General features: G+C 35.0%; 1 protein-coding gene across 12 annotated transcripts in view; it reads left to right on the top strand.

Annotated features, from left to right (window-relative positions):
- LOC18104021 (probable disease resistance protein At4g27220) overlaps positions 1–20,803 on the top strand; it is a 38,541-nt gene extending 17,738 nt beyond the window's left edge. For 2 of the 12 annotated variants that reach the window (XM_052446640.1, XM_052446638.1), the window contains exons 3-6: positions 12,056–12,391; positions 17,300–17,776; positions 17,906–18,646; positions 19,446–20,803. In XM_052446640.1, coding sequence (XP_052302600.1) covers positions 12,056–12,391; positions 17,300–17,776; positions 17,906–18,646; positions 19,446–20,261 — 2,370 coding nt within the window. In that variant the 3' untranslated portion in view covers positions 20,262–20,803. Of the gene's footprint in view, positions 1–1,697; positions 2,175–2,303; positions 2,520–9,290; positions 12,392–17,299; positions 17,777–17,905; positions 18,647–19,445 lie in introns of those variants that run through there. The other 10 variants (XM_052446639.1, XM_052446641.1, XM_024583560.2 and 7 more) reach the window with 9 other exon arrangements.
- Positions 20,804–23,997: the final 3,194 nt, after the last annotated feature.

Genomic DNA, 23,997 nt, shown 5'->3' with positions numbered 1-23,997 from the left:
GCATGAGTAAGTGTGCTTACAGAAATTAAATTAAAGGACAACTGAGGTAAATGTAGAACAGATGACAGAGGAATCAAAGGAGTTGGGATAATTATGCCAGACCCAAGAACACAAGATGTACACCCATTTGCTAAAGTAACATTAGAGGTGGATATATGTGACTAGAAAGTAGAAAAGAGACTAGAATTACCTGTCATATGATCTATGGTACCAGAATCAATGACCCATTTGGAGGATGAGAAAATAAGACAAGTATTCAGTTTACCTGACTCGGCAATGGTAGGAACGTGAGTAGATGAAGACTTTAAAGATTCTTGGTACTGAGAGAACTTGACAAACTCATCTGTAGAGATAAGAACTGATTTTTCGGATGTATCATTAGTAGATGCAATATGGGCCGAGTAAGTTTTCTGAGTTTTGTTTTGTAGTCTTCTACAATCACGTTTCATATGTCCTGGCTTATGACAATAATGACACACAATCCCTCCTGAATCTTGTGTACGATCAAAATTGCTTGCCCCTTTTTTGTTACCACCTCTGTAATGTGATTGCCCAGTTTCATACTCATTAGTTCAACTGACAAGAGCACCACTATACTAGACATATGGAGAATTTTCTGTGTGAAGTACCCTACTAAATACATCTTGTAACAAAGAGATCTCAGAACTAGAGAGAATCTGAGATTTGGCAGTCTCAAATTCAAAAAGAAGACCAGCAAGAAAACTCATTCTCAAATTCAGAAGGGAGACCAACAAGAAAACTCATGACAGCCATCTTCTCCATTTGACTTTGTTGTATTTTTACATTAAGACTAAAAGGTAACAACATATTAAGCTCATCATAAGTTCTTTTAAAATCTATAAAGTAACTTGTAAGAGACCTATCATGTTTTTTTACACGGTAAAAGGCTTTACACACCTCATAAATACGGGAAACATTTCCTTTTTCACAATACAAGAAATCTAGATATTCCATCAATTCCTTAACAAATTCACAATGATTGATCAAGCCAATTACCTCATTATTAATGGAGTTTTGTATCTGCAAGAATAATCAGGCATCCTCCCTCAGCCATGTCTATCTTGAATCATCTTTAGGTGGATCATTAGTCATATGATTATCCTTATCGATACTCCGCAAATAAAAACAAACTGTCTTACTCCAATCCAAATAATTGGAGCCATTAAGCTTGTGTTTAGTGAATTTTGACATCACTGGGATTGCATTAGATATTACTGTTGCTTTTTTATCAGCCATAACTTATAAAATTTTATTTGTAAATCTCAACAAATAAAATAATTGTCGTTGAAAACAAGAAAACATATTCTGGATCCCAGCAGCCACACTAGGGGAGAGATTTACACAACAAAGCACAAATATGTGTTATACCAATTTTTTTAGTATTAGGTCAATTATTAGTAAACAAAGCTATGATACCATGAAAACATAGAAAAAGAAAACAAATATTCTCTTTTTCTTTTACATTGATCAATCTATCCCTTATATACAAGATAGGAACCCTATATAAAAAAGTAGATTAATTAGAATCCCTATAGCTAGGACTCTATATTAGATATTCCTATAATTAGCCTCTACATTATTTTCTAATTATGTGCTAATTATAATCTGTAACAAGTGTCATTCTCATTTTGACGAATGAAAAGAACTTGATGATGAAGCAAAAGTTGTGCATGCAGATTGAATTCCCTAGTTTGGAAGACCTAAAACTGTCCTCTATCAAAGTTGAGAAGATATGGCAAGACCAACCAGGAGAACTGTCCTATTGGTTTCCGAGATTAACAAGTTTGATAGTCGAGGGCTGTGGAAATCTAAAGTATTTATTTACTTCTTCTATGGTTGAAAGTCTTGCTCAACTCAAAAGGCTTGAGCTACGTGATTGCACGCCTATGGAAGAAATAATAATTAAGAACGGATTAAGAGAAGAAGAAAATGTGAGAGGAATAATGTTTCCAAAGCTACAATTCCTCAAGCTTAAGGGCCTTTTAAATCTCACAAGATTCTGCACCAGTCACCTAATCGAATGCTACTCCTTGAAAGAACTGCGGATAGAGAATTGCCCTGCACTGAAGACCTTCATCTCTAATTCATTAAGCACAGATGCAGTAGCCAACAATCAATTTGAAGAAACAAACTCAACTCTCTTTGATGAAAAAGTGAGTCCTTTTCTTCTTCTTTTCCTGTTAGTCCTACAGTCCCCAACCTCAGTTCAACATTTGCTTTTGAACACCTGAAATTTAATTTTCTTGTCATTTGCTACTGACATGATGGAATTGATTTCTTAGGTTTCATTCTCTAACATAGAGAAACTGCACATTCTTGGCATGGATAATTTGAATATGATATGGCACACTGAATTCCATTCAGATTCCTTTTGCAAGCTCAAGGCGCTGAAGGTAAAACAAGCAAACAAATTGTTGAATATTTTCCCACCCAATATGCTGAGAAGATTCCATAATTTAGACAACCTGGAGGTAGATGATTGTTCTTCACTGGAAGAGGTGTTTGATCTCAGATCTCTGATGAATGAAAAAGATTCCCATGCTGTAACAGCGTTTAAGTTGAGAGATATGTATGTAGGGAACCTGCCAAATTTGAAGAAAGTGTGGAATACAAATCCTCATGGAATTCTCTCTTTTCAAAACCTTCATTTAGTGAATGCTTGGAATTGTCCAAGTCTAAAAAGCCTCTTCCCAACCTCTGTAGCCTTAGGCCTTTCACAACTCGAAAAGCTTCAACTAACTAGTTGTGGAGTGGAGGAAATTGTTGCTGAGGAAGAAAGACTAGGAGAAGAACTAGAGTTTGTTTTTCCTAAAACAACCTCTTTCATTCTCTGGCAATTGCCCAAACTCAAGAGTTTCTACCCAGGAAGACACACTTCAGAGTGGCCGGTTTTAAAGAAAATAGACGTGTATCATTGCCACGAAGTGCCGGTATTTGATTCGGAGCTCCAGAGCACCCAAGGAGCTTGTACACAGGACCAACTTGAGATCCAAGTTCAGCAACCGCTTTTCTCATTTGAAAAGGTATGAGCTTGAGCATTATCCTATGGATGTTCACTAACAGTTCTAACATTAATGCCTTCAATGAGTTATGTTAAAAAATACGGAACATTCTCTGTGCCAGTCCCCTAGGCTTACATGACACCATTAAGAAACCGAAAAGTTACTCTTGCTGCCTGGCAAGATAGTTCAAGCTAGACCTAGCTAGCTGTGCAAAATAGGAACATTTTTTCCTTGTATTATTGAACTCCAACGTATTCCTTTGATAATGCCATGCTCTACAAGAACTTTACACAAGAATTAGCTAAGATGCAAAGGCAAATCTGCTTGTAATGCTTGCATTTTGGCCTTTCATTCTACCCAATCATCATCGTTTTTGGTTTTGAACCAGATATGCAATCTATGAAGAAGATTCAATAAATACAACACTTCTCCCTCCCAAAAATTGAATTCTACTAGTTCACTTTAGAACCCACAACAAGAAGCAAGAGGATAGGATATTGTAGTAAAAACCCGAAGGCACAAACTTGTACTAACGTGATTGCATCTACCTGGACCAAATCAAAATTCTTGAGATAATGAACCTACCAATCCCCTACAACTGGAACCTGAATCTACAACAACGCTCTAAAAGAGTGAAGCAACAGGAAATGTTAGAACATCATTCACCATAATAGTGCCTAAGAAAATTTAACTTGTAAGCACCAATAAGACTTGTCGGCAGTGGGAAAGGACTGGCCTGTTTATTGAATGTGCTGTAAAAACTGCTATATCTACCTCTGGCTTTTCATATTTAGCTTGCATTTGTGCATTCGATTTCCAGATCATCCCCAACTTGGAAGAACTATCGCTAAACAGTAAAGATGCAGCAAAGGTATGTCAAGGCCAGTTTCCAGCAGACCTCTTTCACAAAATAAGAGTTCTTGAGCTGCAATGCTTTCATGATGCATCGGCTGAATTTCCATTTGGTATCATGCATAGATTCCAGAATATGGAAAAGCTTCTTGTAACTCATGGTTATTTCAAAGAGCTGTTCCCATGTCGACTTGTTGATGAGGAGGAACATACTCTTGCTAGGATACTGTACTTGAAACTTTTTAATCTTCCAGATTTGGAGAAAATTTGGAACCAAGATCTCCAAGTGGACCAGCTTCTTCAAAATCTTGGAACTCTGGAAGTAAGGAGTTGTGACAGTTTGATCAATTTAGCACCATCTGCATCATCTTTCGGAAATCTAACAGCTTTGCATGTATGGGATTGCGAAGCATTGAAATACTTGGTCACATCCTCAACTGCCAGAAGTCTTGTGCAACTCTCTGCAATGAGTATAAAGGAATGCAAAATGGTGACAGAAATTGTAGCAAGCAAGGGAGATGAAGCAGGAAATGAGATCATTTTCTGGAAATTGGAAAGTCTGAAACTTGATTGTTTAGCAAGCCTCACTAGCTTTTGCTCTATAAATTTCACCTTCAAATTCCCCTCTTTGACAGAAGTAATTGTGACAAATTGTCCAAAGATGAAGACTTTTTCCCCGGGAATAAGCACACCAAAGCTGCAGAAAGTATGGCTATCAGAAGAAAAGGACAAAGGACATTGGGAACGCGACCTTAACATCACCATTCAACAGCTCTCTGTATAAATTGTATGCATTTGCCAGATCTGTTCATCTAGTTTTACTTATCTTTTTTCCCATTCCATTATTCTAGTTCATATAAGATAGCCAGCACTTCTGAATCACTACATTGAACAATCATCCTGTTAGAATTTAGCATTGAGGAGCTTCAGGATGGTTCACTCAATTTGCAGGCTGCATGCTGTGGTCCTTCATAGTGTTTGCTTGTGCTTTTTGAAAGATACGGCTGGTGCTTCAAGGGAGTGCTATTGTGACTCATTATCTGCGTGCATTATCATATCAGGACTCTTCAGCATACTTCCTGTCAGATGGTACGATGGCCATGGACTGATGGAATACTTTAATTGCTCGATAGTCAAAAGCAGAAAACAAAGAATCAGAAAGTGTGTTGGGCCACGCGGACCAGGCTGGCCTTTTTATATATATTTCTTTGCTTTTATTTTTTGGATTTAGATTTAAATGTAATATAAAAAATTATTATTCGATTTTGGTATCTTTTTCAAATAACACTGTAGGTTTTATGGGAATTTTAACATTTTTTCAGTTAATATATGTCTACTATGAAAAAAAAATCATGAATATTTATTTAGCATAAGATTTATGTTTTTCAAGATTTTTAATTTTTTATATATATAATTGTATAACATTTATAAATATTTTTTCTTCTATCATGTGAAAAATACTAAGATTTTATTTAAATTTTTTATTTTAAATTTACTTTTAAGATTATAATGAATTTTTATTTAAGAAATAGTGTTTGCAATTTATTAAAAAAAAACATTGATATTGAGTCGATCATGCGAACTTGCGAGCATTTATTTTTTTATTATTATTATTAATTTTATAAAACATAAAGTCGAGTTAAAAATCAGATTTTTAAGAATGATATTTTTTATGAATAAAGTTCACAAATACAGACAGCATGGTCTCACGACTATCCCTGTTCTTCGAGAATCAGAAAGATTTTTTTTTTAATTTTGAGCATGTTCATTTGAAATCTAGGCACTTCTTTATTTATTTATTTTATTGTTACGACAGCGGTGAAGATCTAGACAGACTGCGCAGACAACATATTTTGCCTTTTGGGATGTTTGTGGACTTCATCTGTTGAACAGGCTTTGTACAAAATAGTTTGCTTAGAAGCAATGCAACCTTTTGATCCTGGTGAATGTTCTGTATAACGACATTTCATAGCAATGTCTTAGGATACTTTACTGACTCAAATTTAACAGTGTATGTCTATGAAGATTCTTATTGTGTTTGTTTTTCTGGTTAAAAAAATATTTTAAAAAATATTATTTATGGTTTTGCCCAGTAACTCCTTTTGCTGCAAATGTAAAGTACTACTGCTGCTTTCATCTTCCTAGTCCCACCACAGAGAATCACCGAGTCAAAGGCTTTTCTTCTTTTTTTTTCGATCCATACAAAGTCCAACTCTTCATTGGGCCAGCTATGTGACAAAGCATCCAAGAGCTGCCATGTTCTAAGCTGGCAGCGCAAGGTTCACACATGAATCTGCAAGCAAATTATGAACGAGGGCTGAGGCTATCTGGGCAAGTAGACCAGAGAGATACCAAACGCCTAGAATATCCATTGAATACACTTATTCTGTGAGTGCTTGGTGGGGCTTCGACATTCTTACCTTAAATTAATCTAGAACAGAAAAACATATGGTCTTGTGTTGTTCTTCTCACTAAGCCCCTATCATCCCTGTCACGTACAAGAAAGGAATATTGAAATGTGGGAGACACTGCATGTCTTGTGCTAGAAACTAATAACCAGAGAAATCAATGGATGTTCCGAATCTTATACTCTCCTTCTCACCATCCATTAATCTGACTCATATTCGATCCATATTTTCTTGAATCTTATTCTGTGGTAAATGTATTTGTTTTTTTCCGTAATGTATCAAATTTGAATTCTAGATAATGATGCAGAATACAAATTTCTTATTGATGTATTATTCTACATGTAATTATTTGTTTAAAATCCGGTCGGACTGTTGGATCTAACTTGGTTTGGTAAGCTAGCCACCCAATTTGTTTTCCGGGTCAATTCCCAGATCAGGCACGGCAAGGTGGAAACGAGAAGAAAAACAGAGTCACGCAAGAAGTTTCCTCGGGGAAGTTTCCTTGGGGAGGACAGAGGTCAAGTAAACCTGTCATGTTCAACCAAACTCCATGGCCGACACAGAGTTTAGAAGTAGAAGAGGAATGGAAACTTGGGTGTGGTTGGCACTTGGCAGGCATGTCTGCGGGCCAACTACCAGCTATGCATTCCATTTGGACAACTGGGTGTGATCTTCCAGGCATGCTCTGTTCTGCAATTTGCAAGTGCACTCCTAGGCCCATGTGGAGGCCATTTTAATATGGGTATAATCTGTACCAGAAGAAAATAAATTTTATGATATTGAAAACAACTTATCTGTAAGCAATGGATCGAGTATGGATTTTTAAGACCCGAACCTAATTCAATCAAGTGTTAATATTAATTGGATATTCATAACCAGAATTTAAATGATATAATATGAAATTAGTTTTTTCAAACTTTAAAATTATTTATATATTTCAGGTTAGGTTTAGATGGGATAGACTAATGTTCATTTTCAAACCCAAAAACTTAACTTTTTATCATTTAATATTTTTTTTATTAATATAGATGTTCGGCTCAGTTTGCGTGTACCTTAATTAATCATACGGACCCTGAAGTTAACGATCATGTAAACTTTTAATGGTACTGAGAAGACTCAAACTTGTAATTATTAAAAAATAAATTCAAAAACTGATTAATTAAGCCACCTCTTGATATTCCTTCAAATTTTACTCAAAATCCATGAGTATAAAAATTGTACACATTAGACATATTCATGATCTTGTATGGTATAAAAAATGAGGATTGATGACGGAGGTGTGGAGCCCATGGACAAATCAAACGTCAGGGAAAAACAATTATGAAAAGAAGTAGGGATTGATGGGTTGATTTATGCCGACCCCTCTCTCCAATAACTAATTGCTTTCACTAATCAGCATCTTAACAAGTTACAATGTGACGGTGCATTGGATTAGATATTTTTTTATTAGCATGTTGAATTAGGTGCGACGTTTTATGTTTCAAATCTCTTTTTAAATTAAAAAAATATTATTTTAATATTATTTTAGATGGTTTATGATAATTTCAATACATTGATGTTAAAAATAAAAAAAATATTAAATTAATATTATTTTAGATGGTTTATGATAATTTCAATGTATTGATGTTAAAAATAAAAAAATATTAAATTAATATTATTTTAATATATTTTTAATTAAAAAATATTTTTTAAAAACATTTTACACCATAATATTAAATATATAACTTGTTTTAATATGATTTGTGGTTCATTAATTAAATTCACTTTAATATTTGAAATTAAAAAAAGATAGACGCACATTTGATTGGAAATATAAAAATAAATATATAAAATAAATTTGTTTTGTGTAACACTTTTTAAATTAAAATTTATCAAAATAGAAAATACATGAAGATATGTTTTCTTTATCTTCACTAATTTCATTTTTTTTATCTTGAAATTATAATTAAACATTAAGAAAATGATAATGATTAGGAGTTTACGATTAACACATAAATTGTCATGCAGCTGCTAATTACCTTAAATCCTAGATTTACTTTCTATGTATGCACTAAATACCCAATCTAGTTAATTAGTTTTTAGTTTGTTAATTGAAAATGTTATTTTAGAGGCTAGTTAATTATGTTTGTTTTTGTGTTTCAAAAGCATTTTTAAAAATAAATAAATTTTTTTTTGCTTCAAATTAATATTTTTTTGGTATTTTTAGATCATTTTAATGCGCTGATTTCAAAAATGATTTTTTTAAAATAAAAAAAAACATTATTTTAATATATTTTTAAGTAAAAAGCACTTTAAAAAACAACCACAATCACACTCCCGAACATGCTAAATTATTTTTTGGACACCTAAATGATATCCCAATACTATTTTTGTATATTAAGATCAAATCAAGTTCATGATTGATCTAAAATTCTAAACTTGTTGTCAATATTAAAAATAATTTTTTAAAAATAAAAAAATATTATTTTAATATATATCTTTGTTGTTTGTTAATCAAAAAGCACTACCGAGGGTGTTATTTTTTTTTATCTTTGTTAAAAATTATTGGACATGGCTGGACAGTCAAATTCAAATTATTTTTAATAGGTGTTGGGTCTAGCTCGACAGTCAAACTCAATACTATTGAGTCATGCTTTCAGTCAGATTTAGATATGTCTAATTTTATTTTTTTATTTTTTTAGATTTTTTTTATTAATTTTATTTCATATAATAAAGAATATAATAAAGAAATAAAGAAGAAATGAATTGATAAGATTTTTTTTATATTATATAAAAATTGAATGATGATAATTTTTTTATTTAAAGTTGGATTAGTTGAATTTATTTTGAACTTTTTATATTGCTAATGGGAATTTTTATATTGCTTGCAGACCCTCAACAACAAATCAACTCAATAGAGTTGAATGGCGGTTAAATCCAAGTACACTTAATATATTTTTTATATTTAAAAAATTATTATTAATCTAATACGCTATTGGGTAAATTACAAAACCTATCAAGAAGATACCAAGCTGCAGACTCGGCAGAAATGAGAGAGTTGCTAGGAAAGTCATTGGGGTCATAATTACTTGAATATTATTGCTTGGCTTGACTTCACAGACTAACCTAGTCTCTCTGCCTCTCTGCCTCTCTGCAGTTGCTCTAAGCAAATTCTTTCACTCATTTTATCTGCTACATCCATCTCCATAGTTTTTCAAATATCGCAGTAGTGATCATCCTTTACTTGTGGTTTAGCTGCTAAACAAAGGCAGAACATTGGCTATGGAGATCCTTAGTTCCATCACATCCACGGTTGTGGAACTGTTAATTGTTCCCATTAGGCGCTCCGTTACTCGTGTATTCAACTACAGCAGAAATGTTCAGAGCCTCAAAACTCACTTAGAGGAGCTGTCAGATACAAAAATAAGGGTGCTGCATTCTGTAGAAGAGGCTAGAAATAGAATTGAAGACATTGAAGATGATGTTGGAAAGTGGCTTGCTAGTGTGAATGTTATCACTGACAAGGCTAGCAGAGTTTTTGAAGATGAAGACAAGGCGAAGAAGAGGTGCTTCATGGGGTTGTTCCCTAATGTGACGAGGCGCTACAAGTTTAGTACAAAGATAGAGAGTATTGCAGAGGAGGTTGTTAAGATCAATCATCGAGGCAGATTTGATAGGGTGTCCTACCTTCCTGCTCGACGCGGGATAGGGGACAGATCTCTAAAAGATTACGAGGCTTTCGAATCAAGAAGACCTGTTTTGGATGAAATTTTGGAGGCCTTAAAAGATGATGATGTCGACCTAGTTGGAGTGTATGGGATGGCTGGTGTAGGCAAGACCACACTTGTGAAAAAGGTTGCTGAACAAGTCAAGGTGGGCAGGATTTTTGATTTGGTGGTTCCGGCTGTTGTATCTCAGACTCCTAACCTGAGAAAAATTCAGGGGGAAATAGCAGATGGGCTAGGTCTCAAATTGGATGCAGAGACTGACAGTGGAAGAGCAGATTTGTTGTACAAGAGGCTTGAAAGTGAGACAATGCTTAAAAGTGAGAAAAGGCTTGAAAGTGAGAGAAAGGTACTTGTGATTTTGGATGACATTTGGGAGAGGCTTGAACTAGAAGATGTGGGGATTCCTTCTGGTAGGGGATGCAAAATATTGATGACATCGAGAGATCGAAATGTATTATCCCGTGGAATGGGTACAAAAAAAGTTTTCTGGCTTCAAGTTTTACCCGAGAATGAAGCATGGAATCTGTTTAAGAAGATGGCGGGTGATGTTGTCAAATATCCCGATCTGCAGCTTGTTGCTGTAGAAATAGCCAAAAGATGTGCTGGTTTGCCCATTTTAATAGTTACTGTTGCGAGGGCATTAAAAGATGGGGATCTGTCAGAGTGGAAGGATGCTTTGGTAAGGCTGAAAAGATTTGACAAGGATGAAATGGATAGCCGAGTTTGCTCAGCTCTAGAGTTGAGCTACGATTCTTTGAAAGGAGAAGAAATCAAGTCAGTATTCTTACTTTGTGGACAACTTGAACCTCACAGAATTGCAATCCTTGACTTACTGAAATATACCGTTGGCCTGGGATTGTTTAAACGTATCAGTACATTGGAAGAAGCAAGAAATAGACTACATAGATTGGTCAATGACCTCAAAGCCTCTTGTTTGTTGCTAGAAGGTGGCGCAGATGGAATAGTCAAAATGCATGATGTTGTTCATGGTTTTGCTGCCTTTGTAGCTTCCAGGGATCATCATGTCTTCACATTAGCATCTGGCACTGTATTAAAAGAATGGCCGGCTATGCTTGAACAGTGCAGTGCTATCTCTTTGCCGCGTTGCAAAATTCCTGGACTTCCTGAAGTACTGAACTTTCCAAAAGCTGAGTCGTTTATACTGTATAATGAAGACCCCTCGCTCAAAATCCCAGACAGTCTGTTTAAGGGAACAAAAACTCTCCAACTTGTGGATATGACAGCTGTGCAACTTCCAACACTACCTTCCTCACTTCAATTTCTCGAAAAGCTTCAAACATTGTGTCTGGATAGTTGTGGTTTGAAAGATATAGCTATGATCGGAGAGCTAAAGATGTTAAAAGTTCTCAGCTTAATAGACTCTAACATTGTTCGGCTGCCGAGAGAAATTGGGCAGTTGACTCGTCTGCAACTTCTGGATTTGAGTAACAATCCAAGGCTTGAAATGATTCCGCCAAATGTGCTGTCATGCTTGACCCAACTAGAGGACTTGTACATGGAGAACAGCTTTTTGCAATGGAGGATTGAAGGACTAGATAGTCAAAGAAACAATGCTAGCCTGGCTGAGCTGAAATATCTGCCAAATCTAAGCACTTTATACTTGCACATTACAGATCCTATGATTCTTCCCAGAGACTTCTTCTCCAAAAAATTGGAAAGATTTAAAATTTTGATCGGAGAAGGGTGGGACTGGTCCAGGAAGCGTGAAACTTCAACAACAATGAAATTGAAGATCAGTGCAAGCATTCAATCGGAGGAGGGGATCCAACTGTTGCTGAAGAGAACTGAAGATCTACATTTAGATGGACTAAAGGGTGTTAAAAGTGTTTCCTATGAATTAGATGGGCAAGGTTTTCCTCGTTTGAAGCATCTCCATATCCAAAATAGTCTTGAGATTCGATATATTGTCGACTCGACTATGTTAAGTCCTTCTATTGCTTTTCCACTCCTGGAGTCTTTGTCTCTTGACAATTTGAATAAGTTGGAGAAGATTGGTAATAGTCAACCTGTGGCGGAGTCATTTAGCAACTTGAGAATTTTGAAGGTGGAAAGTTGTCCAATGTTGAAGAATCTTTTTTCGTTGCACATGGAAAGAGGCCTTTTGCAACTGGAAGAGATCAGCATAATTGATTGCAAAATCATGGAAGTGATTGTTGCTGAGGAAAGTGGAGGCCAAGCTGACGAAGATGAAGCAATCAAGTTGACTCAACTACGAACACTGACACTGGAATATCTACCCGAATTCACAAGCGTTTCCTCAAAATCGAATGCAGCTTCCATATCACAGACCAGGCCGGAGCCGTTAATCACTGATGTCGGGTCCAATGAAATTGCATCTGACAATGAGCTCGGGACTCCCATGACACTTTTTAACAAAAAGGTTTGCTTTATTTTAATGACTATGGCATAAAATTTAGTATTGAAAACATAGAAGAAGAAAACAAATAAATAGTCTTTTTTATATTGATCAATCTATCTCTTATAACAACATTGGAACCCTATATATAAAAGTAGACTAATTAAAACCTTTATAATTAGGACACTATATCAGAAAAGTAGACTAATTAGAATCCTTATAATTAGGCTCTATATTATTTTCTAATTATATGCTATTTAAAACCATAACACTTCTCATCAAGCTGAAGCATAGATATTTATCATGCCAAGCTTGCTACAAAGATAATCAACTCGGGCCCCGTTTAGAGCTTTCGTGAAAATATCCTCTAATTGTTCTCCAGTCTTCACATACCCTGTGGAAATCAAACCTTGCTGTATTTTCTCACGAATGAAATGATAATCAATTTCAATGTGCTTAGTTCATTCATGGAAACCAAGATTAGATGCAATATGAAGAGCAGCTTGGTTATCACACCACAATTTTGCCGGTACTAAAGCCTTGAGACCTACTTCAGTTAAGAGCTGATATATTCAAATTATTTCACACACTGACTGTGCCATGACTCTATATTCTGATTCTGCACTCGATCATGATGCAACATTTTGCTTCTTACTTTTCCACGAAACCAAATTGCCTCCAACAAAGACACAATAACTTGATGTGGATCTTATATCTACCTTGTAACTTGCCCGATCTACATCTTAAAAACATTCAATATGAGTGTGTTCATGATTTTCATACAAGATACCACGTCCAGGTGCTCCTTTTAAGTAACACAAAATCTGTTCTAAAGCTGCTCAATGGTGAACTGTTGGGGATTACATAAACTGACTGACAACACTGACAGAATAAGCAATATCTGGACGAGTCACTGTAAGATAATTCAACTTCCCAACCAGTCTTCTATATTTCTCTGGATCTTTAAATAATTCACCATCTTTTGTAAGTTACGAATTAGGAATCATCAGGACACTATATGGTTTCGCCCCTAATTTCCCTGTCTCAAATAATAAGTCAAGCACATATTTTCTCTGAGATAGGCAGATACCTCTTTTGCTCCTATGTACTTTAACACTCAAGAAATACTTTAGCATCCCTAAATCTTTCGTGTGAAACTAAGTGTGAAGAAAGAACTTAAGAGATGAGATTCCTGTAATATCACTTCCAATAATAACAATGTCATCTACATACACAACTAAAAGAATGATGTCAGCTTCAGATTGTTTGTAGAAAACAAAATGGTCAGACTTATTTTTTGTCATGCCAAACTTTTCAACTGCTTGACTAAATTTTCCAAACCATACAAAGATTTGCGAAGATGACAAACTTTCTCACACACACCCCCCCCCGAGCAACAAATCCAGGAGATTGCTCCATATAAACTTCTTCCTGAAGATCACCATGAAGAAAAGCATTCTTAATATCCAGCTGATGCAAAGACCAACTATGAGTAGTAGCCATAGAAATAAATAACCTGACAGATGTCAATTTAGCAACAGGAGAAAAGGTGTCAGAATTATCAATTCCATAGTTTAAGCATATCTCTTAGCAACAAGTCGGGCTTTCAATCGAGCTACTGACCCATCAGGATTTACCTTAACTGTGAACACCCACTTACATCCAATAACTTGTTTCCCTTAAGATAATTTGACCAAGTTCCAAGTACCATTGTCATCTAAAGCATTCATTTCCTCTATCATTGCATTATGCCAGTGAGGATGAGATATGGCTTCATGAATAGTTTTGGGAATAGAGATGGAATCGAGAGAAGCAATAAAAGAACAAGAAGAAGATGACAAGTGGTGATAAGAAACAAAGGAAGAGACTGGATAAGTATATTGACGTTTACCTTTGCATAAAGCAATAGGAAAAACATCACTTAAGGTTGGATATTATAACGAAGGAGCTGATATAGGACATGTAACATGAGGGATTTGTTGTCTGGAATAGACTTGAAGAATGGGAGGCTTAGCAGGATCCAGTTCAGAGACAGGTTCAGAGGATGTGATAGTATAGGCTAACAAGTCATCATCCCCCCCTCACCTGACGAGCAGGAGTGGAAGATTGAAAATATGGTGTAGCTTCTAGGAAAGTAACATCAGTTGAGACAAGATATTTATTAAGACTAGGATAAGAGCATCGATATCCTTTTTAAAGACAAGAATAACCAAGGAAAATACACTTAAAAGACTTAGGATCTAATTTGGTGACATGCGGACAAACATCTCGGACAAAGCAAGTGCTACCAAATATCCTAAGTGCAATAGGAAACAATGACTTGGTTGGAAAAAGGATACTGTAAGGGGTCTCATTATAAAGAACAGAGAAAGGTATACAATTAATCAAAAAACATGTTGAAACTGCATCAACCCAGAAAGGTTTGGGAACATTCATGTAAAATAATAGGGCTCTGGTTGTTTCAAGAAGATGTCTGTTTTTCCATTCTGCTACTCCATTCTGAGAAGGAGTATGAAGTTTGATAAAGGATGCCATTGTGAATCAAATAAGTTTGAAAAGATGCTAACAAATATTCTTTGGTATTATCACCAAAAACATTAAATTAAGTTTTAATCTAAGCACAAAAGGCATAAAAATAAGAAAACAACTCAGAACAGCTTTTCATTAAGTATAACCAAGTCACACTAGAGTAATCATCAACAAAAGTAACGAAGTACTTAAATCCAGTTTTAGACAGAACTAAACAAGGACCCCAAACATTATAATAAACTAATTCAAAAGGAAAATTTGATGTTTTATTGACTAGAGGATGAGAATGAAGACAATGGTTTTGGTAAACTGACACAACTCACAATCTAATAAAGACACCCTACTAAACTGTGGACAAAGTTTCTTTAGCAAAGGTAGAGAAGGATGGCCTAACTGATGATGCACCTCAAGAGGGGTTGTTACACCATAACAAGCAATGGATTTGGGTATTTGTGTGTCAAGGATGTAAAGACCTCTAGACTCATGTCCTTTACCAATAATCTTCTTCGTCATAAGATCTTGAAATAAGCAATAATCAGGAAAGAATAAGATGCATCAGATAAGCGCATGAGTAAGTGTGCTTACAGAAATTAAATTAAAGGACAACCGAGGTAAATGTAGAACAGATGACAGAGGAATCAAAGGAGTTGGGATAATTATGCGAGACCCAAGAACACAAGATGTACACCCATTTGCTAAAGTAACATTAGAGGTGGATATATGTGACTAGAAAGTAGAAAAGAGACTGGAATTACCTGTCATATGATCTATGGTACCAGAATCAATGACCCATTTGGAGGATGAGAAAATAAGACAAGTATTCAGTTTACCTGACTCGGCAATGGTAGGAACGTGAGTAGATGAAGACTTTAAAGATTCTTGGTACTGAGAGAACTTGACAAACTCATCTGTAGAGATAAGAACTGATTTTTCGGATGTATCATTAGTAGATGCAATATGGGCCGAGTAACTTTTCTGAGTTTTGTTTTGTAGTCTTCTACAATCACGCTTCATATGTCCTGGCTTATGACAATAATGACACACAATCCCTCCTGAATCTTGTGTACGATCAAAATTGCTTGCCCCTTTTTTGTTACCACCTCTGTAATGTGATTGCCCAGTTTCATACTCATTAGTTCAACTGACAAGAGCACCACTATACTAGACATGTGGAGAACTTTCTGTGTGAAGTACCCTACTAAATACATCTTGTAACAAAGAGATCTCAGAACTAGAGAGAATCTGAGATTTGGCAGTCTCAAATTCAAAAAGAAGACCAGCAAGAAAACTCGTTCTCAAATTCAGAAGGGAGACCAACAAGAAAACTCATGACAACCATCTTCTCCATTTGACTTTGTTGTATTTTTACATTAAAACTAAAAGGTAACAACATATTAAGCTCATTATAAGTTCTTTTAAAATCTATAAAGTAACTTGTAAGAGACCTATCATGTTTTTCTACACGGTAAAAGGCTTTACACACTTCATAAATACGGGAAACATTTCCTTTTTCACAATACAAGAAATCTAGATATTCCATCAATTCCTTAACAAATTCACAATGATTGATCAAGCCAATTACCTCATTATTAATGGAGTTTTGTATCTGCAAGAATAATCAGGCATCCTCCCTCAGCCATGTCTATCTTGAATCATCTTTAGGTGGATCATTAGTCATATGATTATCCTTATCGATACTCCGCAAATAAAAACAAACTGTCTTACTCCAATCCAAATAATTAGAGCCATTAAGCTTGTGTTTAGTGAATTTTGACATCACTAGGATTGCATTAGATATTACTGTTGCTTTTTTATCAGCCATAACTTATAAAATTTTATTTGTAAATCTCAACAAATAAAATAATTGTCGTTGAAAACAAGAAAACATATTATGGATCCCAGCAGCCACACTAGGGGAGAGATTTACACAACAAAGTACAAATATGTGTTATACCAATTTTTTTAGTATTAGGTCAAATATTAGTAACCAAAGCTCTGATACCATGAAAATATAGAAGAAGAAAACAAATATTCTCTTTTTCTTTTACATTGATCAATCTATCCCTTATATACAAGATAGGACTATATCCCTACGGATAATAAGTGGAGGGACTTTACTGGACTCGACTCGACCAAGCGGGCTGACTGATAAAAGCACACTTAACTGCTGCAGGAAGGACTGAGCGGCATTTGTAAACTCGCATTTTTAACACCTCGGCGAGGAGCCCTATATAAGAAAGTAGATTAATTAGAATCCCTATAGCTAGGACTCTATATTAGAATTCCTATAATTAGCCTCTACATTATTTTCTAATTATGTGCTAATTATAATCTGTAACAAGTGTCATTCTCATTTTGACGAATGAAAAGAACTTGATGATGAAGCAAAAGTTGTGCATGCAGATTGAATTCCCTAGTTTGGAAGACCTAAAACTGTCCTCTATCAAAGTTGAGAAGATATGGCAAGACCAACCAGGAGAACTGTCCTATTGGTTTCCGAGATTAACAAGTTTGATAGTCGAGGGCTGTGGAAATCTAAAGTATTTATTTACTTCTTCTATGGTTGAAAGTCTTGCTCAACTCAAAACGCTTGAGCTATGTGATTGCACGCCTATGGAAGAAATAATAACTAAGAACGGTTTAGGAGAAGAAGGAAATGTGAGAGGAATGATGTTTCCAAAGCTACAATTCCTCAAGCTTAAGGGCCTTCCAAATCTCACAAGATTCTGCACCAGTCACTTAATCGAATGCTACTCCTTGAAAGAACTGCGGATAGAGAATTGCCCTGCACTGAAGACCTTCATCTCTAATTCATTAAGCACAGATGCAGTAGCCAACAATCAGTTTGAAGAAACAAACTCAACTCTCTTTGATGAAAAAGTGAGTCCTTTTCTTCTTCTTTTCCTGTTAGTCCTACAGTCCCCTCCCTCAGTTCAACATTTGCTTTTGAACACTTGAAATTTAATTTTCTTGTCATTTGCTACTGACATGATGGAATTGATTTCTTAGGTTGCATTCTCTAACATAGAGAAACTGCAAATTCTTGGCATGGATAATTTGAATATGATATGGCACACTGAATTCCATCCAGATTCCTTCTGCAAGCTCAAGGTGCTGAAGGTAAAACAAGCAAACAAATTGTTGAATATTTTCCCACCCAATATGCTGAGAAGATTTCATAATTTAGACCACCTGGAGGTAGCTGATTGTTCTTCACTGGAAGAGGTGTTTGATCTCAGATCTCTGATGAATGAAAAAGAATCCCATGCTGTGACAGCGTTTAAGTTGAGAGATATGTATGTATGGAACCTGCCAAAATTGCAGAAAGTGTGGAATACAAATCCTCATGGAATTCTCTCTTTTCAAAACCTTCATTTAGTGAATGCTTGGAATTGTCCAAGTCTAAAAAGCCTCTTCCCAACCTCTGTAGCCTTAGGCCTTTCACAACTCGAAGAGCTTCAACTAACTAGTTGTGGAGTGGAGGAAATTGTTGCTGAGGAAGAAAGACTGGGAGAAGAACTAAAGTTTGTTTTTCCTAAAACAACCTCTTTCATTCTTTGGGAATTGCCCAAACTCAAGAGTTTCTACCCAGGAAGACACACTTCAGAGTGGCCGGTATTAAAGAAAATAGACGTGTATCATTGCCACGAAGTGCCGGTATTTGATTCGGAGCTCCAGAGCACCCAAGGAGCTTGTACACAGGACCAACTTGAGATCCAAGTTCAGCAACCGCTTTTCTCATTTGAAAAGGTATGAGCTTGAGCATTATCCTATGGATGTTCACTAACAGTTCTAACATTAATGCCTTCAATGAGTTATGTTAAAAAATACGGAACATTCTCTGTGCCAGTCCCCTAGGCTTACATGACACCATTAAGAAACCGAAAAGTTACTCTTGCTGCCTGGCAAGATAGTTCAAGCTAGACCTAGCTAGCTGTGCAAAATAGGAACATTTTTTCCTTGTATTATTGAACTCCAACGTATTCCTTTGATAATGCCATGCTCTACAAGAACTTTACACAAGAATTAGCTAAGATGCAAAGGCAAATCTGCTTGTAATGCTTGCATTTTGGCCTTTCATTCTACCCAATCATCATCGTTTTTGGTTTTGAACCAGATATGCAATCTATGAAGAAGATTCAATAAATACAACACTTCTCCCTCCCAAAAATTGAATTCTACTAGTTCACTTTAGAACCCACAACAAGAAGCAAGAGGATAGGATATTGTAGTAAAAACCCGAAGGCACAAACTTGTACTAACGTGATTGCATCTACCTGGACCAAATCAAAATTCTTGAGATAATGAACCTACCAATCCCCTACAACTGGAACCTGAATCTACAACAACGCTCTAAAAGAGTGAAGCAACAGGAAATGTTAGAACATCATTCACCATAATAGTGCCTAAGAAAATTTAACTTGTAAGCACCAATAAGACTTGTCGGCAGTGGGAAAGGACTGGCCTGTTTATTGAATGTGCTGTAAAAACTGCTATATCTACCTCTGGCTTTTCATATTTAGCTTGCATTTGTGCATTCGATTTCCAGATCATCCCCAACTTGGAAGAACTATCGCTAAACAGTAAAGATGCAGCAAAGGTATGTCAAGGCCAGTTTCCAGCAGACCTCTTTCACAAAATAAGAGTTCTTGAGCTGCAATGCTTTCATGATGCATCGGCTGAATTTCCATTTGGTATCATGCATAGATTCCAGAATATGGAAAAGCTTCTTGTAACTCATGGTTATTTCAAAGAGCTGTTCCCATGTCGACTTGTTGATGAGGAGGAACATACTCTTGCTAGGATACTGTACTTGAAACTTTTTAATCTTCCAGATTTGGAGAAAATTTGGAACCAAGATCTCCAAGTGGACCAGCTTCTTCAAAATCTTGGAACTCTGGAAGTAAGGAGTTGTGACAGTTTGATCAATTTAGCACCATCTGCATCATCTTTCGGAAATCTAACAGCTTTGCATGTATGGGATTGCGAAGCATTGAAATACTTGGTCACATCCTCAACTGCCAGAAGTCTTGTGCAACTCTCTGCAATGAGTATAAAGGAATGCAAAATGGTGACAGAAATTGTAGCAAGCAAGGGAGATGAAGCAGGAAATGAGATCATTTTCTGGAAATTGGAAAGTCTGAAACTTGATTGTTTAGCAAGCCTCACTAGCTTTTGCTCTATAAATTTCACCTTCAAATTCCCCTCTTTGACAGAAGTAATTGTGACAAATTGTCCAAAGATGAAGACTTTTTCCCCGGGAATAAGCACACCAAAGCTGCAGAAAGTATGGCTATCAGAAGAAAAGGACAAAGGACATTGGGAACGCGACCTTAACATCACCATTCAACAGCTCTCTGTATAAATTGTATGCATTTGCCAGATCTGTTCATCTAGTTTTACTTATCTTTTTTCCCATTCCATTATTCTAGTTCATATAAGATAGCCAGCACTTCTGAATCACTACATTGAACAATCATCCTGTTAGAATTTAGCATTGAGGAGCTTCAGGATGGTTCACTCAATTTGCAGGCTGCATGCTGTGGTCCTTCATAGTGTTTGCTTGTGCTTTTTGAAAGATACGGCTGGTGCTTCAAGGGAGTGCTATAGTGACTCATTATCTGCGTGCATTATCATATCAGGACTCTTCAGCATACTTCCTGTCAGATGGTACGATGGCCATGGACTGATGGAATACTTTAATTGCTCGATAGTCAAAAGCAGAAAACAAAGAATCAGAAAGTGTGTTGGGCCACGCGGACCAGGCTGGCCTTTTTTTATATATTTCTTTGCTTTTATTTTTTGGATTTAGATTTAAATGTAATATAAAAAATTATTATTCGATTTTGGTATCTTTTTCAAATAACACTGTAGGTTTTATGGGAATTTTAACATTTTTTCAGTTAATATATGTCTACTATGAAAAAAAAATCATGAATATTTATTTAGCATAAGATTTATGTTTTTCAAGATTTTTAATTTTTTATATATATAATTGTATAACATTTATAAATATTTTTTCTTCTATCATGTGAAAAATACTAAGATTTTATTTAAATTTTTTATTTTAAATTTACTTTTAAGATTATAATGAATTTTTATTTAAGAAATAGTGTTTGCAATTTATTAAAAAAAAACATTGATATTGAGTTGATCATGCGAACTTGCGAGCATTTATTTTTTTATTATTATTATTAATTTTATAAAACATAAAGTCGAGTTAAAAATCAGATTTTTAAGAATGATATTTTTTATGAATAAAGTTCACAAATACAGACAGCATGGTCTCACGACTATCCCTGTTCTTCGAGAATCAGAAAGATTTTTTTTTTTAATTTTGAGCATGTTCATTTGAAATCTAGGCACTTCTTTATTTATTTATTTTATTGTTACGACAGCGGTGAAGATCTAGACAGACTGCGCAGACAACATATTTTGCCTTTTGGGATGTTTCTGGACTACATCTGTTGAACAGGCTTTGTACAAAATAGTTTGCTTAGAAGCAATGCAACCTTTTGATCCTGGTGAATGTTCTGTATAACGACATTTCATAGCAATGTCTTAGGATACTTTACCGACTCAAATTTAACAGTGTATGTCTATGAAGATTCTTATTGTGTTTGTTTTTCTGGTTAAAAAAATATTTTAAAAAATATTATTTATGGTTTTGCCCAGTAACTCCTTTTGCTGCAAATGTAAAGTACTGCAGCTGCTTTCATCTTCCTAGTCCCACCACAGAGAATCACCGAGTCAAAGGCTTTTCTTCTTTTTTTTTCGATCCATACAAAGTCCAACTCTTCATTGGGCCAGCTATGTGACAAAGCATCCAAGAGCTGCCATGTTCTAAGCTGGCAGCGCAAGGTTCACACATGAATCTGCAAGCAAATTATGAACGAGGGCTGAGGCCATCTGGGCAAGTAGACCAGAGAGATACCAAACGCCTAGAATATCCATTGAATACACTTATTCTGTGAGTGCTTGGTGGGGCTTCGACATTCTTACCTTAAATTAATCTAGAACAGAAAAACATATGGTCTTGTGTTGTTCTTCTCACTAAGCCCCTATCATCCCTGTCACGTACAAGAAAGGAATATTGAAATGTGGGAGACACTGCATGTCTTGTACTAGAAACTAATAACCAGAGAAATCAATGGATGTTCCGAATCTTATACTCTCCTTCTCACCATCCATTAATCTGACTCATATTCGATCCATATTTTCTTGAATCTTATTCTGTGGTAAATGTATTTGTTTTTTTCGTAATGTATCAAATTTGAATTCTAGATAATGATGCAGAATACAAATTTCTTATTGATGTATTATTCTACATGTAATTATTTGTTTAAAATCCGGTCGGACTGTTGGATCTAACTTGGTTTGGTAAGCTAGCCACCCAATTTGTTTTCCGGGTCAATTCCCAGATCAGGCACGGCAAGGTGGAAACGAGAAGAAAAACAGAGTCACGCAAGAAGTTTCCTCGGGGAAGTTTCCTTGGGGAGGACAGAGGTCAAGTAAACCTGTCATGTTCAACCAAACTCCATGGCCGACACAGAGTTTAGAAGTAGAAGAGGAATGGAAACTTGGGTGTGGTTGGCACTTGGCAGGCATGTCTGCGGGCCAACTACCAGCTATGCATTCCATTTGGACAACTGGGTGTGATCTTCCAGGCATGCTCTGTTCTGCAATTTGCAAGTGCACTCCTAGGCCCATGTGGAGGCCATTTTAATATGGGTATAATCTGTACCAGAAGAAAATAAATTTTATGATATTGAAAACAACTTATCTGTAAGCAATGGATCGAGTATGGATTTTTAAGACCCGAACCTAATTCAATCGAGTGTTAATATTAATTGGATATTCATAACCAGAATTTAAATGATATAATATGAAATTAGTTTTTTCAAACTTTAAAATTATTTATATATTTCAGGTTAGGTTTAGATGGGATAGACTAATGTTCATTTTCAAACCCAAAAACTTAACTTTTTATCATTTAATATTTTTTTTATTAATATGGATGTTCGGCTCAGTTTGCGTGTACCTTAATTAATCATATGGACCATGAAGTTAACGATCATGTAAACTTTTAATGGTACTGAGAAGACTCAAACTTGTAATTATTAAAAAATAAATTCAAAAATTGATTAATTAAGCCACCTCTTGATATTCTTTCAAATTTTACTCAAAATCCATGAGTATAAAAATTGTACACATTAGACATATTCATGATCTTGTATGGTATAAAAAATGAGGATTGATGACGGAGGTGTGGAGCCCATGGACAAATCAAACGTCAGGGAAAAACAATTATGAAAAGAAGTAGGGATTGATGGGTTGATTTATGCCGACCCCTCTCTCCAATAACTAATTGCTTTCACTAATCAGCATCTTAACAAGTTACAATGTGACGGTGCATTGGATTAGATATTTTTTTTATTAGCATGTTGAATTAGGTGCGACGTTTTATGTTTCAAATCTCTTTTTAAATTAAAAAAATATTATTTTAATATTATTTTAGATGGTTTATAATAATTTTAATGTATTGATGTTAAAAATAAAAAAATATTATTTTAATATATGTTAAGTTAAAAAATATTTTTTAAAAAACACTTTACACCATAATATCAAATATATAACTTGTTTTAATATGATCTGTGGTTCATTAATTAAATTTACTTTAATATTTGAAATTAAAAAAAAAGATAGAAATATATTCGATTGGAAATATGAAAATAAATATATAAAATAAATTTGTTTTGTGTAACACTTTTAAAATTAAAATTTATCAAAATAGAAAATACATGAAGATATATTTTCTTTATCTTCACTAATTTTATTTTATTTTATCTTGAAATTATAATTAAACACTAAGAAAATGATAATGATTAGGAGTTTATGATTAACACATGAGTTGCTAATTACCTTAAATCCTAGATTTACTTTCTATGTATGCACTAAATACCCAATCTAGTTAATTAGTTTTTAGTTTGTTCGTTGAAAATGCTATTTTGGAGGTTAGGTAATCATGTTTGTTTTTTCTTTTAAAAATATTTTTTTAAAAAATATTTTTTTCTTTGCTTCAAACTAATATTTTTTTGATA

The sequence above is a fragment of the Populus trichocarpa genome, chromosome 13 (assembly GCF_000002775.5).
Source record: "Populus trichocarpa isolate Nisqually-1 chromosome 13, P.trichocarpa_v4.1, whole genome shotgun sequence".
NCBI lineage: Eukaryota > Viridiplantae > Streptophyta > Magnoliopsida > Malpighiales > Salicaceae > Populus > Populus trichocarpa.
Note: the sequence above shows the minus strand (reverse complement) of the source record. Positions and strands in the feature narration are given on the sequence as shown.